This window comes from Musa acuminata, chromosome BXJ1-9, assembly GCF_036884655.1.
Source record: "Musa acuminata AAA Group cultivar baxijiao chromosome BXJ1-9, Cavendish_Baxijiao_AAA, whole genome shotgun sequence".
Lineage (NCBI taxonomy): Eukaryota > Viridiplantae > Streptophyta > Magnoliopsida > Zingiberales > Musaceae > Musa > Musa acuminata.
In genome coordinates this window covers 8,331,681-8,349,736 of record NC_088335.1, presented here as the reverse complement: position 1 = coordinate 8,349,736, position 18,056 = coordinate 8,331,681, and the positions used below count along the sequence as shown (strand labels likewise).

The 18,056-nt window shown below is 45.2% G+C and overlaps 2 protein-coding genes across 2 annotated transcripts; one reads left to right on the top strand and one right to left on the bottom strand.

The window, feature by feature from the left end:
- Window positions 1-3,584: 3,584 nt before the first annotated feature.
- LOC135592978 (outer envelope pore protein 16-3, chloroplastic/mitochondrial-like) lies at window positions 3,585-6,988 on the bottom strand. Its single transcript, XM_065082739.1, has 3 exons — window positions 6,883-6,988; window positions 6,157-6,516; window positions 3,585-3,962 (listed from the first exon to the last, which is right to left on the bottom strand). Exons 2-3 carry the CDS (start codon window positions 6,485-6,487, stop codon window positions 3,817-3,819), a joined length of 477 nt encoding a protein of 158 aa, XP_064938811.1. The 5' UTR covers window positions 6,488-6,516; window positions 6,883-6,988; the 3' UTR covers window positions 3,585-3,816.
- Window positions 6,989-9,282: 2,294 nt separating this feature from the next.
- Window positions 9,283-13,515, top strand: LOC135592975 (probable lipoxygenase 8, chloroplastic). Its single transcript, XM_065082737.1, has 9 exons — window positions 9,283-9,655; window positions 10,531-10,811; window positions 10,902-11,142; window positions 11,234-11,554; window positions 11,635-11,720; window positions 11,789-11,899; window positions 11,971-12,272; window positions 12,358-12,624; window positions 12,702-13,515. Exons 1-9 carry the CDS (start codon window positions 9,316-9,318, stop codon window positions 13,459-13,461), a joined length of 2,709 nt encoding a protein of 902 aa, XP_064938809.1. The 5' UTR covers window positions 9,283-9,315; the 3' UTR covers window positions 13,462-13,515.
- The last annotated feature ends 4,541 nt before the right edge of the window (window positions 13,516-18,056 follow it).

The following is an 18,056-nucleotide window of genomic DNA, read 5'->3' as shown; positions in this document are numbered from 1 at the left end:
TTTGCCTTTTGGACATCGTCTCCCTTTACTTCTTCTCTCCAACTTTAATGTCCCTTGTGAACACTGTGTATCATCATAGATGCATCACGAGGGTTACATGCCTTCGTAGTCATCTGCACCTTCACCTTCACCTAAACCCACCGTAAAACATTAGACTGGTCATCCACAGGGGCACGCCTCAGCTGTGGAACACACCATTCTTCTCTCACAGCATGGAGACGAGAGGTCAGGCCACAGCAGCTTCCCTTTAAGATAGCGACTGACTGGGTGCTGAACCATGTAAGCCCACCCAGTGCATTGTTGAGCTACTCATTGGATTCAAAACTGGCCAGTGAAACACCGTAGCTCTCTTGTAATGTCAAGTGTGCACTCTCTCACCAGACCAGAAGATACACCGACCTTCTCTTACCTTTTGGTCAATCACAGCCAAATATTGAAATAATTGTCCATTCGATGTCCATCGGTCATCGTCGACTCTCTGTCTCGACCCTGCTTTGCTCAGACAGTAACTTGCCATTTTCTGCACTCTTCCACATGCCTCTATTTGTAGCTGATGATCAAAGCTTAGGCCTACCACAGATCACCAACATACCAAATTAATTTCCACCCAACCTTTCTCAAAACCTCCAAAATCTAAAAACCTAAACGGCAACTTGGACTGAACAATTGCAGCTGTATCTAAGAGAGTAATTGCATGGCAAGAGAGCTATAGTGAGTACAGTGTGGCTTCTGACCTGAGGCAATAATTTCTGGAAGCCGGTCAACAAGGATGGGACATCTGCGAAGAGGCTCTCTGCAACATAACTCATAGATGATGAGGCTGCGAAATAATTCAGATAAGTAAATCCAGGTTTGCTAAACCAATTGCTAGCCAGAAGGGAGTCAATATTGTCACTGGGATGACAATAGCGCCATTCTCCGATTGATATTTAAGGTCTACTCGCCACCAATGGCTGGGATTTTTCAACATATGCTCTGAGAAGTACCATATTGCTGTGTGTATCACCTGCACACTAGGGACAGAAATTGAGTCTCTTGGTTACAAAGAAAGGGGTCAGATCGGGTAAATTTAAACAAAGTTCTATGATCTCAAAGTAATTTTCCTTGTAGAATCTGACATGACTAAATAATATATAAAAAAGCAACTGTTGTTACACTATGTCGTTTTATAGGCAATCATAGATTCACAAAACTAAAGCTTTCATTAGACAAGACAACCAAACAGTCATAAGGCCATCATACTTTGGTTTTCCCAAATTTTCCTAGAAACTAAGATTAAGGATCTAGGCAGGCATGAAGAAGCAACATTACATCCACAACAAGAGTTGAAGAGAAACAAATGAATTCAATCCTTCATCCATCATGCAAATGGAACAATATGAGGGTCATAAAGGAATCTATAATGAGAAATGCAATTTTTCAACAACGCGCAGCACTGTCAATCAGAGAAGTTTGGTATCAAGAGAAATAAAAAAGTCCTCTGAATAGGATGAAGAACTAAAAGTGGAAACATGTTGCGAATTTATCCAGACATTTCAAGTTCCAAGGCAGTGAAGAACAAAATGGATGAAGATAACGAAGGCATTACCATGCAGTTGATCTTAAATCAATACGATTGTAATCATAACTGATACTTTAGTTTAGAACAACTATTGGTGATTATCCATCAGCCGCAAGGACCACAGTTCTCGTTTATCCCCTCGATCCAATGTGTATCTTCCAAAGAAATGCACGAGGAACTTGATTTTACCCAAGAATATGCCATAGCATAGGCTACACTGCATGAAACCTTGATTCTACACATTAAACTGCACATTCAAATACTTCAGCTCAGGGGAAGAATGATGAGACCCATACGACCTTAGAGACCACCATGACATTCTTCCCCTTCCAATCTGGAACTGTCAGCATGAGTAACAATGCAAACATGCTGTTACATTGAAGTGCCAAATGATACTATGCATGCAACCATCTAAATTTTCATGCAAGGAAAAGAAGGCACAAGTTAGCATCACCTCGTTCAGAAAAACAAAAAAGAAAAGGAATCGGAGTGATATCATAGAAACTATAAAAACAACATGCTGGAATGAAAAAGGCAATTGATTGAAACTTTTCCATAATAGAAGCTAAATATATGAAGTGCTGAAAGGAACATTGATGACGCATTTCTTTAACTAGCATACTTTAGTCATTAGCATTATTATCTGCCACAGATCGGATCAATATCTGTTACAGAACAGAAATGAGTTTATTTCCTATCAGTATATGTAACTTACAAATCATGTAGAAACAAATTAAAGTGATATCTCGACGGAGAGATTATTAACAAAGATTGCCATTAATTAAAGGAATCCACGTTCAAAAATGCTTTTTTTTTTTTCCATCCAGTGGGTTTATCTCTTCCCATGGTTTGCCCGAAACTAAAGCAGATCAAGAAATTTGAACCTCAATTAAAAGTCAGAGTATCGGAAAGATGATAAAGAAACCAAATGTAACAATCAGAACGCATCACCTCACAGTTCCAAACCCATTATCACGTAGATGTGGGAAAGAATACCACTTCAAAACAAAACAATAAAAGAATAATCTTGACGGCATTGGGCACCGTCCACATAAAAATACCAGATCGAACAACAGAGAAAATAATTAGTCGACGTTAAAAAAACCAATCTGCTGATTTAGAGAAAAAGGAGATCAGAAGGGTTTCGCGCCAAGAGAGGACAGTTCTCAATCGGAAGGAAGAGAAAAGGGTCTCCGTCTCTTAATCCTTTCAATTAACGAGAACTGGAACACATCTAATACGAGCGGGAAGAAGTTGCTACTGCTACTAATATACACGTACCAGCGCACCGGCTGCGATTGGTTGAGGGCTCTTTGTCGGCCACGAAGAGGAGCAGCTTCGGCTGATCGGGTGCAAGCGGGGAGCTCTCAGCCGATTCCGAGTTGAGGGATCCCCCAAAACCGGAGACGACAGCGTCCAAGGTCATCCTTCCCTCCCTTGTTTCCTTCTCGATTCTGGGTCTCTCGTCTAGACCGCTGAACCATGGGATCGACGACAAAAAGAAACTAGACGATATGAATATCAATCAAACAAAGCAGGCACGAGAACGAGAGAGAGAGAGAGAGAGCTCCATAAAAAAGACTTTAAGATTGGCGAAGAAGAAACAAGATGATCAGACAGCGGGTGATCGCCACAGTTAATGACGCGTCGTCGCAACTGAGATCACCACCAGGGAAGGTGTAACTAAATATATCAGCTTTTTATGTGTATCCAAAAGTTAATGTGAAGCCTCATAAGAGGATCGAAACAAGAGGAAGAATTACCGTGTCATATGGATTATATGCAGCACACAGTATGTGTGAGCTTACCCTCGAGTCTCCTTCACTGTGGTCGGAACTTAGCATAGACCAAAGACACGGCATGTTGTACCTTCCCATCACTAGGTTGTTGCTACGGATGACGAGTCTGATAATTACTCTAACAGCTTGCTATGTAGATGTGCTACTCTCAAATTTATTCCACGATTTAGTTTAGCAGTGAAACGAGAAATCATCTCCACTGCTCAGCAACAAACACCAGAAAATTGATCTCAAGGAAGTCCAGCATAGTCATCAACCAAAACAACACCAGGACTGGCTTATTTCGCAGTTTCCTCCACTTTGGTTTCACAGACAAAGCGTAGGTACTGAGAACAGCAGCAAGGTAATATTCCTTCGGATAGAACAAATTAAAATTAGTTCAGAACACAAACTAGATGGCAGGAGCCCCATTTTGGTTGCGGTGGTCGCCAGATGCTGAACACCTTTTACGAGAAATTAGCTATCAGCAGGTCTTTTCTCGATAGTAACCGGGGCATACACCTTCCCGTTATCGATTCTTGTCGTGCGCCCTCCGATGTCCAGAACAGCAGAAGTAAATGCAAGAGCTGATCCCCCAGTGAGAGCTGTTTGAATGCTCCTGCCTGAACATCGGATGAAATACACATCAGGTAAACTGGGTTATCTCAAGCAAAATGATGATAAAACATGGATATTACACATCAGAAAAAGACTCGTATTATGCCTTTTCTCCAGGATAGTCCCAAGAAACAGATAACATAGATTCAGTAAACTTTATCTCCTATCGGAGCAAGGACACATTATGGTGATGGTAACAAGTGCGAGTCAAAAGAACAAACTAGAGGAAATTATGTGTAGATATCTTTGCAAATCACCAAGCAACAATCAGATAGCATCTTGACATTACACTCCTACTCACAAAACAGTTATTAATATTGATGCAAAATTCATAAACTACAGCCTGAAAATCTGTTTACATTATTAAATAGCTTTAGCGTGGAAATATTATGATGACAACAACAAGTTTACAATATCCAAACCATTTTGGGTCAGCTATATGGACCTTTTACTCTATAATATTTTAAATCATAGCATAACTCCTAAGTGAAAAAAATTCTTTATGATTTCTTCAACATATACAGTTCATAACACACAAGTTCAAGAACCAATTTTGTGGTCAACTGCCATAACATTCTGGATTAAATAGTATTTTATTAAAGTCACTAGAAACGATACAGAAACAAATGCATGTTAAATATATCTCCAATTAAAACCATCTATAACCAAAAGATGCAGACCTGAGCACAAGTTTGACAACTAAAGCAAAATACATCTACAATCAAAAACCATTAAGCTAGCAAGATGGATAAGCATTGGAGGATCATTATAAGTGATAAATAGTAGGCTAGCTATAACAACTATTTCGGTGGAAAGTGGGCACTAACCAAACAACAGCATGCTGTTTTAATCAAACATGCCACGATATGAATGAAATTCTTCATACTGGTCCTCTAGCAACAAAAGAAGCTAGCCAGCTTGAAAAATCAGATAACCTATAGAAGCTGCATCAATAGATATATATCATATGGTCCTGTACTGAGGTTTTATGTTCAGCTGACACCAATTTATTTAGTCAATCAGGAAGTAAAGTACCTTTGAAGTTTAAATCAACTTTGACTAGTTATGGTCCAGAGTCAAGTCTAAGTTTAGAACTTTGGCCAAAGTTTTGTGTTCCAAGTGAACAAACTAATTAAGGTTAATTTGTCCGTTGGCTTTACTTTTGATGTTTTCTTGATCAGTTATCTCGGCTGGCAAGAGATTAACTCACTATCAAATATTTTTAGAATGGTCAAGACCATGCAAAACAAAACAAGTGATCAGTAGCCATGTTTTGGATACAAATTTCTTTAAAAAACACTAGTATATTACAACATGATACTTCACTTGGCATATACTTTATTGATATATAAGTATATCTGTATATGTACCTCCATATAGAAGAGCATCTATTTCTACATTACATAACCAGATCTTTATTTTCAAGGTATTAAATCTTAATTTAGCAAAAACAAAATTCAGTGCAGATTTTTCACCTGAGTGAGATCTAACTAGTTTAGTTTGTTCATTTTTTAGTCTTCCTGAATCTCAGCTGGAACTACTGTAATTCATCCTAAAAAGGTCACAATTGAAATTCCACAGCTTACATAAATTTGAAACTGATACTTGAAACCATGGTTTGTATTACGCACAAAGCATGTGATATTTTATGTCTCCGGTGGTGCAAGATAGTTCAAACAAAACAACTTAAAAATGTACTCGACGAAAAGGTCATTAAAGAACCTAGTATCAATCCATATATATGGTCTATCAAAATTCAAGTAGGAAAGCATTTAGACAGTTAGCTTAATGGATTCATGGGTGATCAATTGCATAACGTGATAAAATGCTCCAGCACCATGTTAAATAACCTCAAGATTGACAACTAGAGCACTCACTTTTGCAGCCAAGCTTAATAACAACCAAGGTTTCCAAGCAAAGTAACACATTAACACAAATGTCAGAAAAATATGTTCTTCAGGTAGACAACAGATATGCCAACCAAGGTTCAATAACAAGAAATTTCCAAGACCATATTTCCCAGAGAAAATCAAGATGCAGTGTGTGTTACGGATACTATCTACTAACAGAACCATTGTGGAAAATTAAAATTTTCAGTAATGTCATGACAAGAGCCACTCAGACCACAGATATATGAAGGAAGACGGCGAGCTTACGTTCTACATTCTAGTGCTAGATGAAAATAGAGAAAAATGGTACCTCTAAAACCATAAACAGTTGCTCCAGCAACAAAAGCGCCCACAGCACCATTTATGAAATCCCTCTTCATCCTTTGCTTTTGCACCAACTGCTCCACACCGATGTACAGTCCACCGACGGCAGCAAAGGTGAGCCCATAGTTCCCGCACAGCTTCAATGTTCTTATCAACCCCGGAAGAGCAACGTTCCTCTCGACACGAGGCACATCATGCCAAGTAGCAACAATGGTGCCCCAAATGGTCCCTGCCGCTAATCCCGTCGTCGCAGCCTTAAACGTCTTCATGACTGGAGAATCCTCGTCCTCCAGATATCCCATGTCCAATTGATCCATCCTTCTCTTCCACTCGATGAAATGGAACCCTAAAACCCATGATCAAACAATAGATCCAAATAATCATACAAATAAAGAAGGGAGACGAGGAGCCAGAGCCCAGAAAACCAAGATCGCAAATCAAGATTCTTTCTTGAACTAAAATTTGATCGCAGTACCCACGGTATAACGAGAAACCACACCAAGATCCAAGAGATGCAAGGGGATGATCGGAAAATGGTACCGATCAAATCGACAAAAGAAAAGAACGGTGCCCTAAAAGATTCCGAAAATTGAATTGGGCGATTGCTCTATGAGATCAGACACAACCACGATTACGAGAGAGTTATTAAGATCAGGATTGCGACAATTGAAATTTCCTAAGCAACAATTGCGGAATGATTGGGGAAGGTTACCTTGGCTTGCGGCTCTTCTGGACCTTTGCGCGAGGGTGAGTTCTCGCAAACCGCAGGCGGACCTATGGAGTATGGGTGGTAAGATAGTGAAATTACCAGAGCGCCCTCGTCCTTCCGAATCACGATCAGATGGCGATCGGTCTCTGAAGATATCGTGGCCGTTTGATCGAAAAGAACGGCTGCCTGCTTTTTTTATCTTTTATTTTTGTAATTTCGGTCATTTCCTCTTTTTCTATCAATTATAAACAGCACAAATATAATTTCGTTAACGCAAAATGTTGCAAAGTTATCAGAGATCTCGTGATCATGTTTTCAAATTCAACGATATCGTTTTATCCAGATTAATATCATTGAGCTCCCTATACTTAAGTCAGAAGATATTCATTAAGAAATCGAAACTTTGAGTTTTATGAATGAAAAAATTAGAAAAAATTAATTTGTATTTGTTGGTGTTTTAATGATTTTTTTATAATACAAGTAAATAATAATATCAATAGAAAAAGATCGATCCATTCTCTATTATATCATGACATGAGCATGACTTAATATAATCGTAATAATTTAATGAGATTATAATCGGAGGAAGATAATTAACTTATTTTTTAGCTCATCTACTAGGCTGATGAAGTTTATTCATAACAAGAAAGTTGAAATATAAAAACGATATCCATTATGGACTCGATTTTCGTAGTGCTTCCCAACTCATATTTCGTTTGAAACTGGGGTTAATATTCATGTATTGAATGTTATTTTATGGCATGTCAAGATTTTTTAAGATTTATTGATCTGCATGTGTTACTATAGTTTGTTTTAAGTCGAGCTATCAAATATCTTAGATTGGAGAAGGCAACATCGTTTTATCACAAAGAATATGTCGTGCATAAGTGTATAAGAAAGTAGTTATTGTATTCAAAAAAAGAAAAAAAAGATAAACACTTGAAATTGCTTTTGTGGTGATTGGTTCACAATCATCATAAATTAAGGATGTAACGTAAAAGATATCCTCACGTTTGGTGGAAGTCAGTATGGTTTCCATCATGCCACGTAGTTTGTGCCAACAAGTCTAGGCATCGGAGAAACAGTAGCATGCTTGAGGTGGAGACTTTTGAGTTCTCGATATATCTTTACGTAACCTCGCATGGAATTGCTATATATATATATCCGTTTAAGGAAATAGTAACGCGCTCGAAATGGATCATCACATCTACGACGACTCAAACACCAAGGCTGAAGGCTGAAGGCTTTTACACGTGGAACTTGCTTTGTTAGTGAACCGTACGGAGTCCCAACCCAAAAAGAACACTCAGTAGTCTTACACGTTATGATGATTGATCGTTGAAATCACTGGAGCTTCGATAAGATGTGGCACGACAACTCAGCAGTCTCAATAAGTTTGAGAACACGTGACATATGTTGATGGAGGATTTGGATTCCTACCGCCATTTTCGTTTTCCTGTGTTGATGGAGGATTTGGACTTCACGTTTAGGAATAGCAATGGGAACCGAAATCTATCGGTGTCGGTCTGCTTGAAGCCAAATTGTCAACCGTTTACGTGGTTTTTGGGGCAACCATACCAACTATCCAATCTCTATTTGAATTTTCTGTCATTAAATTCCTCCTGCATGATTAGGCTTTTTTTACTATAATGTTGTTATTGATCCACATTACATAGTTGAATAAATCTGACATTTTTTTTCTTTCTTTCCGAAGATCCACGTTAGAAATGATGGGATAAGATGATGATGTTAGGCTCAAAATAAGTTTTAGTGAATATGTAAGTATGAAATGTTTTGAGTGTTCGATAAATAATAGAAATACATATGTAAGTATTATTTGATAAAATTATATTTTAAAAATATATTAAATATAATATGATAAATTTATCCTTCTAATAAATAAATATAATCTTATAAAAAAATTTGTATGGACAAGATATATAATAAATATAAATTAAAATAATATAAATGAATATAAATAATTTAAAATATAAAATAAATAAAATTCTACAAAGACATAAATTTTATTTGTTTCTTACTAAATTTGACAAACTTATAATTTTAGATAATATCATATAATATTTTAAAAATTACATTAACATATCGTAAATATAACATCGAAGCAAGTTTGATTTTTAAAAAAAATTACTAAATATCAATTCATATTTAAAATATATATTAGACGTCGATACACCTTTGAAATGTATTCTCACCGGACAAACCCTCGACACATGTTTCAAATATATTTGCATTTTAAATGTGTTCCCTCACCTTACTTTCGTACGAAATCCCTGTTTGACTTCGGACACGCACATTAGTCGTATGGGTTCAGCTACCCCACTGTTCCACCACGCAAGTTCGTCTTTATATACACCATAAGCCAGTCGTCTTCGACGCAGTTGCGAAACCTTCGCCGCCCTCTCTTCTCTTTAGAATATGCTGACGCCTCAACTCAATCGCCATGCTTCCTCCCTCCTCTTCTGCCATGGCGGCTCCCCTCCTTCCGGCCGTGGAGTACCCCACGGACCGGTGCTGGTGAGGTCGAAGAAGACCTCGAAGAGAAGCGGCGTGCGCAGTATACGCTGCGCGTTGAAGGAATTCCGGTCCTCTCAAGCGGAGACGGATGCCGTCTTGGCCATCAAAGCGGTCGCCACCGTCAAGGTGACGGTGGGCGGCTTACTGAGTAACCTTGGACTGCCGCGCGGGATCGACGACGTCAAGGATTTGCTCGGCAAAACGCTCTTGCTCGAGCTCGTCAGCACCGAGCTGAATCCAAGTAAGCTTTCGTAGTCACATTTGTATGCATTATCCGCCCATGAAACATTCATTGTCACATGCATCTCTTTTCTCTCCCTTTCTTCTTCTCTATTCCGCATCGATAGATAGAAACATTAAACCATGAGGAGTCCTTCTCTTTGATCACATTTCTTTAAACTTGATTATTTTGCATGATGAATTGGAGTCGTTCTAGTTGGGCTTGGCTTGCCAAATGATCTGAGAAACCACGTGAAAATATGATAGAAATAGTTACTCCATTGATCTTCCTTGCCTTTGTTGATTTATTATTATTTTTTGATTATTTTAGAAACTTTCAAGTCTAATTTGATAGAAGAATAGGTTCGGTTCATCTAAATTGTCGATTCAGTGATTCTTTTATTTTTTGTACTGAAAGGAGGAAGATCCCACCATATTTCATTTGTGAAATACAAATAGAAAACATGACCCCCAAACTTGGGAATCTTCTTCCTGAAGATGCATTCTCCGAGGCCAAAGTCCAAGTTTCTCATTCAACATGGTGCCACAAAGATAAACCATCGCAAGAACAATGAACTGCAATTCCCTACCATCGACGAACAAATCAACCTACAATGATTTGGACAGAGTGACGCTAACCAAAAGTCGTCGTATAGTCCAAGAAAAGTCTACGGAGGAATAAGACACGTATGGAAGACGTACGTTGCGCCATTCCCTGTTATTGTAGTGAGCCAAACGTAAGGCTATTAGAGCTCTGGTGGCTAAAGAATATCTTCATCCAAGTGGGAAGAGAAGACGAGCAAAACCACAATACCTTACCAAGCATTAATTCTATGCATGCATGAGTCCGGTGGTCCATATTTTGACTCAATTCACTCGTGTTTGACTATGTGAAAGAGACTGGACGGGAAAAGGAGACCGTCAAGGCTTATGCTAAAAAGGCTAAGCAACATGGGGATGAGATCGAGTACGAGGCTACCTTCAAAGTTCCAAAGGATTTTGGCGACATTGGAGGGGTTTTTGTAGTGAACGAGCACCGCAAGGAGATGTTTCTGGAGGAAATCAAGCTCGACGCCAGCGATCATACTGCTACTGCTACTACGCTCACTATAACATGCAAATCATGGGTACACTCCAAGTCAGACAACACGGACAAGAGATTGTTCTTCGTCAACAAGGTATATGTGTGTGTGTGTCTGTGTGTGCGCGCACATATTTGAATTGCATAGACGACTGATCCTAAATGTGCTTCCTGTGCTTGGAATTAGTCATACCTGCCTGCCCAAACACCAGCTGGGCTTCTCAGATTGAGGGAACTAGAGCTTGAAGTCATCAGAGGAGACGGTCAGGGAGAGAGAAAGGCGTTCGAGAGGATCTACGACTACGATCTGTATAATGATCTAGGTGATCCAGATCATGATGTGAGCAAAACCAGACCGGTTCTTGGTGGTAGCAAGGAGTTCCCGTATCCGAGGCGCTGTAGGACAGGCCGCCCGAGATCAAAGAAAGGTATTCAGATATGTTGACATGAAAGGAAGTACAGTAGAGTTACGGTGCTTTGTAGTACGTGCGTTGAGTATAATTTGTGGCATGCAAACAGATCCAGAATCGGAAACAAGGAGCGGCTTCGTGTACGTTCCAAGAGACGAGGCCTTCTCTGAGGTCAAATCAGCGACCTTCTCGTCCAGGACATTGCGATCGGCGCTTCGTGCGGCTATTCCCTCCATCCAGACCGCTGTCATCGATGCCAAGCTCGGATTCCCGCACTTCACTGCCATTGACTCATTGTTCGGTGATGGCTTGACACTGCCAAAGCGACAAGGAGTGGGTTTCTTCCAAGGCTTGCTTCCTCGTTTGGTAAATGCCATTAGCGGTGGAACTCAGGAACTGCTGCTGTTCGATTCACCTGAAATGATCGAGAGTAACCTCCTGTTATCTTCGACTGCTATCTTTCGCGCATTGGCGTTTGCTGAAGGTCGCTCCGTTGTGTATCTATTGCAGGGGACAAGTTCTCGTGGCTTAGGGACGAAGAGTTTGCTCGCCAAACGTTGGCCGGAGTGAACCCTTATGCCATTGAGCTGATCAAGGTGACGACCAGTTCTTGCTATCGTGTCATCTTTGTGAATCATGATCTAACATCTCCACCATCGTGCAGGAATTTCCTCTGGTAAGCAAACTCGACCCTGAGGTCTATGGACCTCCTGAGTCAGCAATAACGGAGGAGATGATCGAGGAAGAGATAAAAGGAGTCATGACCGTGCATGAGGTATTGACTAAATATCAAAGGGCAACATTAGGTGTTTAAAGGAACCTCATAGGTCTGCTTAATTTCGTCAGGCAATCGAGAATAAGAGGCTGTTCATGTTAGATTACCATGATCTGTTGTTGCCGTACGTGCACAAGGTGCGGGAGCTAGAAGGCACCACGTTGTATGGGTCTCGCACCATCTTCTTCCTCACCAACGATGGCACTCTGAGGCCGCTTGCGATCGAGCTTACTATACCAGCGTCTGCGACGGGGCCCCAATGGAAGCAGGTGTTCCGTCCTCGTCGGGACGCAACCGGGGTTTGGCTATGGAGGCATGCAAAGTCGCATGTGCGTGCTCACGATTCGTGCCACCACGAGCTCATCAGCCATTGGTATGGTTCATCATCTTTCTCCTTCTTTTAGCATTGTCGATTACTGTTCTTGCGGCACCGATCTGAAATGTGACTTGACTCGCAGGCTAAGAACACATTGTTGCGTCGAGCCCTACAGCATCGCGGCGCATCGGCAGCTCAGCGAGATGCACCCGATCTACCGGTTGCTGCACCCCCATTTCCGCTACACCATGGAGATCAATGCGCTTGCAAGGCAGGCCCTCATAAACGGCGGGGGGATCATCGAGATATCGTTCTCCCCGCTCAAGTACTCCATGGAGATCAGCTCCGTCGCCTACGACCAGTTTTGGCGCTTCGACATGGAAGCCCTGCCCGCCGACTTGATTCGAAGGTACTAACCACTACAACAGGCGGATTACTGGAAGTCATCGTTAGCAACCGATGGATTAAACTGGTCGTTCATTTCAGGGGAATGGCTGTTGAGGACCCCACAGCCGAGCACGGCCTGCGGCTGACCGTCGACGACTACCCATTCGCGAACGACGGCCTTCTGATCTGGTCTGCCATCAAGCAGTGGGTTGAGGACTACGTCTCACACTACTACCCAGATACGAGCCACATCACCGACGACTATGAGCTCCAGAGGTGGTGGGACGAGGTCCGGACCGAGGGACACGGCGACAAGAAGGACGAGCCATGGTGGCCGAAACTTAACACGTTAGAGAGCCTCATCCACACCCTGACCACCATCATATGGGTAGCGTCGGCGCACCACGCCGCCGTGAACTTTGGGCAGTACGGCTTCGGAGGCTACTTTCCGAATCGCCCATCTATCGCGCGCACCAACATGCCCACGGAGGATGCGCAGAAGGAGAATTTTGTCAGGTTCTTGAGGAAGCCGGAGGTATCACTTCTTCAATGTCTGCCCAGCCAGATCCAAGCGACGGTGGTGATGGCGGTGCTGGATGTGCTGTCGAGCCATTCGGTGGACGAGGAGTACCTGGGTAGCAAGCTGGAGGCGGCGTGGGTGAAAGATCCGGTAATCCAACGAGCCTATGAGAGATTCAATGGAAGGATAAGGGAGATCGAGGGGATCATCGATTCACGGAATTCTGATCCTAAGCTGAAGAACAGAGTCGGAGCGGGCGTCGTCCCTTACGAGCTCATGAAGCCGTTCTCTAAGCCTGGAATTACAGGCATGGGGATTCCTAACAGTGTCTCTATATAACAATCATTAGATTAACTATTGATGAGAATAATAATTACGATAAGACTCACGTAACATCAGTTGCGTCAGGTGATGCATCTCGCCTCTGTCAACTTGATAAGCCATCCAGTCAACGCGGACCGGAATGCCTGCCGAGGCGCATTAATACCCTGTTCAGGCTCGGCCCCTCACGCCATGTCAATGGCAATGACAGACGTTATCAGAAATACGATCCTGCTCCCTGCAGGCAGGCACGTCAGGCGACGGTAATTCTTCCTATAAAAACCCTTACATTATGAGGAATGGGGGGAAGAAGAAAAGAAGAAAGAGGACTTCTCCATCTGAAATCCCCTTCACATCAACTAACTTGATCGTCGGAGGGGTCGGGCCGAGCACCTCGACCCGACCTTTGTGCAAGAGCGAAGTCGAAGGTCCCCGCGAGACGTGAAGGCGAGAAGTTCTTGCTCGGAGGAGACAACGACACCATCCTGACCACCGCACCCAACCACCCCCGACGGACTCGAAGGTCGTCTCGGGAAGATCCCCATCATTCGGACCCGAACCCAGTCGCGTCGGCCCCGAGGCCACGGTTTAAAGTAGTTTACACTAACATTTTTGGCGCTAGAAGGAGGACCGAAATGTCAAGGGATCCACAGACCGACATCAACGAGCCCCTAGCCGAGGGATCGTTCTTAGTAGGGGCGCCGATCGTGCGCCCCTCACGTGAAGGACCACGGGCAGACGACCTCGTCGTAACCTCGGAATGCTACTGGCGTTTGTTCAATGACCCGGGTTTGCTTCCGCCCGAAGGTGCTCCTAGCGTCCCTTCACCCGTGTCGACCGAGGCCTTCCAGGACCTTGCCCACTAGGTTCGAACCTTGACGGGGATGGTGCAGACCATCTTCCCGCTCATTTCCTAATCAGCAAACCCATCGACGGCCCAACCTGCACATCGACTAGAGCCGTCAGCGCCTACACACATACCCACCCCGGAACTCCCTGGCTCACCCCAGACCTAGGCGTTTCACCTTGGAGATCAAGCAGTGGGGAACCCTACCGGCCAACCCGAGCAGGAGACGCTATCCTCGGGCTCGACGGACTCCCTCCGGGCCTAACTGCGCCTCCATGGTCAACGACTCGATGCAGTACGGAGGGAAGTCCATACCTCAAAGGGAGAGCTAGGAGACGATCCGCACCGGGGGTCGCCGTTCGTAGTTGAAATACGGGACCAGCTGGTGCCTGTCAACTTTCAACTTCCTTCCCTGGACGCTTACGACGCCACCACCGACCCAGCGGACCATGTGTCCGCCTTTCGGGCTCAAATGGCGCTACGTATCAAAGGACCGAAAGTCATGCCCTTTGGGTTGAAGAACACGGGGGCTACGTATCAAAGGACCGTGAACAAGATGTTCGCTCACCAGATTGGGAGAAACATGAAGGTATACGTCGATGATATGATTGTGAAAAGTCACGCGACTGCGGCTCACTTGTCCGACTTGGCCGAGACCTTCGACACGCTACGGAGGTACAACATGTGACTCAACCCCGCCATGTGCGCTTTCGGTGTCAACTCGGGCAAATTCCTTAGGTTTATCATCCATGAAAGGGGAATCGATGTGAACCCGAAAAGGTGCGGGCAATCATCGACATGCAGGCTGAACGGGAGGCTCGACACCATGTCAAGGTTCCTGTCCCAATCGGGCGACCGGTGCCTCCCCTTCTTCCGGGCTCTTAAGGACCCCAAGGACTTCGCATGGACAGTGGAATGCGAGGAGGCTTTCACCCACGTGAAGGTGCATCTTGCATCCCTCCCCCGCCTTGCTTCGGTATCCCCTTGGGAAAAGCTGGGTGTCTACCTGGCCGCCTCTCGGCATGCAGTTAGTTCTGTCCTGATTAAGGAGGCTTCTGGAGAGCAGTTACCGGTCTACTACACTAGCCATGTCCTTAACGGACCCGATGAACGATACCCTCTGATCGAGAAGCTCGCGTTGGCGCTATATTGACCGCCCAAAGGTTGCGCCCCTACTTCCAAGCTCATCCGATTGAGGTAATCACTGACCAACCGCTTTGGAAGATTTTGTCTAAATTTGACCTTGTAGGTCACCTCCTCAAGTGGTCAGTAGAGCTCGGTGAGTTCAACATGGGTGCAGGAGATGTTACAATTCAAATGTCACGGGACGCTTCCTAAGGATGAACCCGCGGCTCGGCACCTACGTCGAACCCACGCCTGGTACTGTGAAATTGGCAGACGGTTATACAGGAGGTCGTATTCACGCCCCCTCATGCGCTGTCTGGAGCCCGAAGAGGCTCAATCGGTTCTCGCCAAAGTCCACGACGATATTTGCGGTGAGCACATAGGTGGGCGCACCCTGGCGTTTAAGGCGCTTCGTCAAGGTTACTACTGGCCCACTATGTGCCGAGACGCGAGATCGTATGTGCAGAAGTGCGGCCCGTGCCAAAGGCACGCCCGAACGCCCAGACAGCCTGCAGTCCCACTCACCCCCATTGACTGCGCGTGGCCATTCACACAATGGGGACTGGACCTCCTTGGTCGTTTCCCTCCGACCTCGGGACAACGGAAATATATCATAGTGGGAGTAGACTACTTCACCAGATGGCCTGAGGCCGAGCCGTTGGCAAGGATCGCAGAACGACAAGTGGAGAATTTGTCTGGAGAAATATCGTGACTCGGTTCGGCTTACTCGGAGCCATTGTCACGGACAACGGGACCCAGTTCGCCGGCGCAAAGTTCCGGGAGTTCTGTGCGAACTATGGGATTCAGTTGAGATTCAGCTCGGTGGCCCACCCTCAGACGAACGGGTTGGCCGAGGTAACCAATCGATCTATTTTGGACGGACTCGGGAGGAGGGTGATCGCAGCTCGATCGGCCTGGGTGGAAGAGCTTCCCAGTATCCTATGGTCCCTGCAGACCACCCCCAAAACCGCAATCGGAGAATCTCCCTACAGCCTCTCATATGGGACCGAGGCCGTCCTACCCCCCGAAGTGGCTTTCCCCACCCCTCAGGTGGAGAAATACGACGAATAGACATCAGCTCAAGGACTACGAGTCGACCTCGACCTGATCGAAGAGCGACGCGCAGACGCACATGTGAAAGACCTCTCTTACAAGAGGGTTGTCGCGAGGATCTATAATTGCAAGGTACACCCTCAACCGATTAGATTGGGCGACCTGGTCCTACTCATGACCGAAATCAATAACCCGACCCAAACGCGCGGCAAGCTCGCCCCTAGCTGGGAAGGACCTTATCGAGTTATCGACGTCGTCCAGGTCGGCACCTATCGACTCGCCACCATGCATGGCCACCCCTTGCCGAGGACATGAAACGTGCAAAATCTCAAGAAGTTCTTCACATAAAGGAAGGGTGAAGCAGACAAGGGAGAAGCTGAAAAAAGGATTTTTATTGAAGTCAAAACCCAGTTACAGGACTAGACAAGGAGCAAGTCATTAAAAAGTTCTACCCTATTATTCAGGGACTTTGGCACTATCGTCAAAAGGGACTTCATCTGGCATGTCGACGCTCGGGTCTTCGGGGCAGGAGGAAAGGGGTTCTCCTCGACCTCCAAGCTGGGGTGGCGCACCTTAAAGCGAGCCAGTGCGATCCGGTACCCGTATTCGTAGGTAACCTGCTCGGACCGGACCAAACCAAGCTGAAAGCCCGAGGACTCGTTATAGTCCTCGATCAGCTTCTTGTCTCTCTCCGACCGTTGACTCAACTCGGTGGCCAGGGCGTCGGAAGCCCCCTTCACCTTGGCCCGGGCCTCCTCTAGCTTTCGCGCGAGGCCAGCCGCTTCCCCCCGAGCCACACGAGCCTCGGTCTTAGTCACCCTCAAGAGCTTCTAAAGCTCGTTATTGTTGTCCTTTGTGTCCTTCACCTCAAATGAGAGGCGTGCCGACTCTGCCTCCTACTCTGAGGCGCGCTGCTTGGTCGCCCTCGACACAGCGGAGAGGCGCGCCACCTCCGCCTCCTGGCCGGAAGCGCATTGCTCGGTCGCAACTACCGCCTCCGGGGTCACCCCTACACGGACCTCTTTGATATGCTGGCGCAGTTGTGCGTTGCGGTCACCCAAAGTACCAAGAGCCCGGCCCGCGTCACGAACGCAGTCCATCAACACTGTAGAATAGTGATGACTCTGCAAAGTGGAAAAGTTAGTACAAGTACTGATCGAGCCAAGAAGTCGATGACGAGATGCTTACCCACAGCAAAGACTTGGCAGACTTGCCCAACAAAACGTCTGAGAGCAGGCTGTACAGATCTCGAGCTATGTCGGGATGAAGCCCGGTTCGCGCAAAAGAGGCCGCGACCTCCACCTCAGCCCACACTCGGGTCCCGCGGGTCAGGCCCTCCCATCAAGCGACCAGCGGGTTGGAGGGTCGACCCTCCGGGAGTCCGCCCATCACCAGAGTTTGATAGGGCTCATCTTGTGCTCCCGTAGCAAGGCGACAAAAGTCGCAGATGGAAGGTTCCCGAGGTGCCTTCCCTGCCACCTCGTTGTTCGGGCCAGCTTCGCCCCGCCCAGGGCCCCGCCGCCGACCACGGTGGCCGGGTTCAACAATGACCTCACGAACCCAAGGTGGCGGCATATCCTCCTTCTGG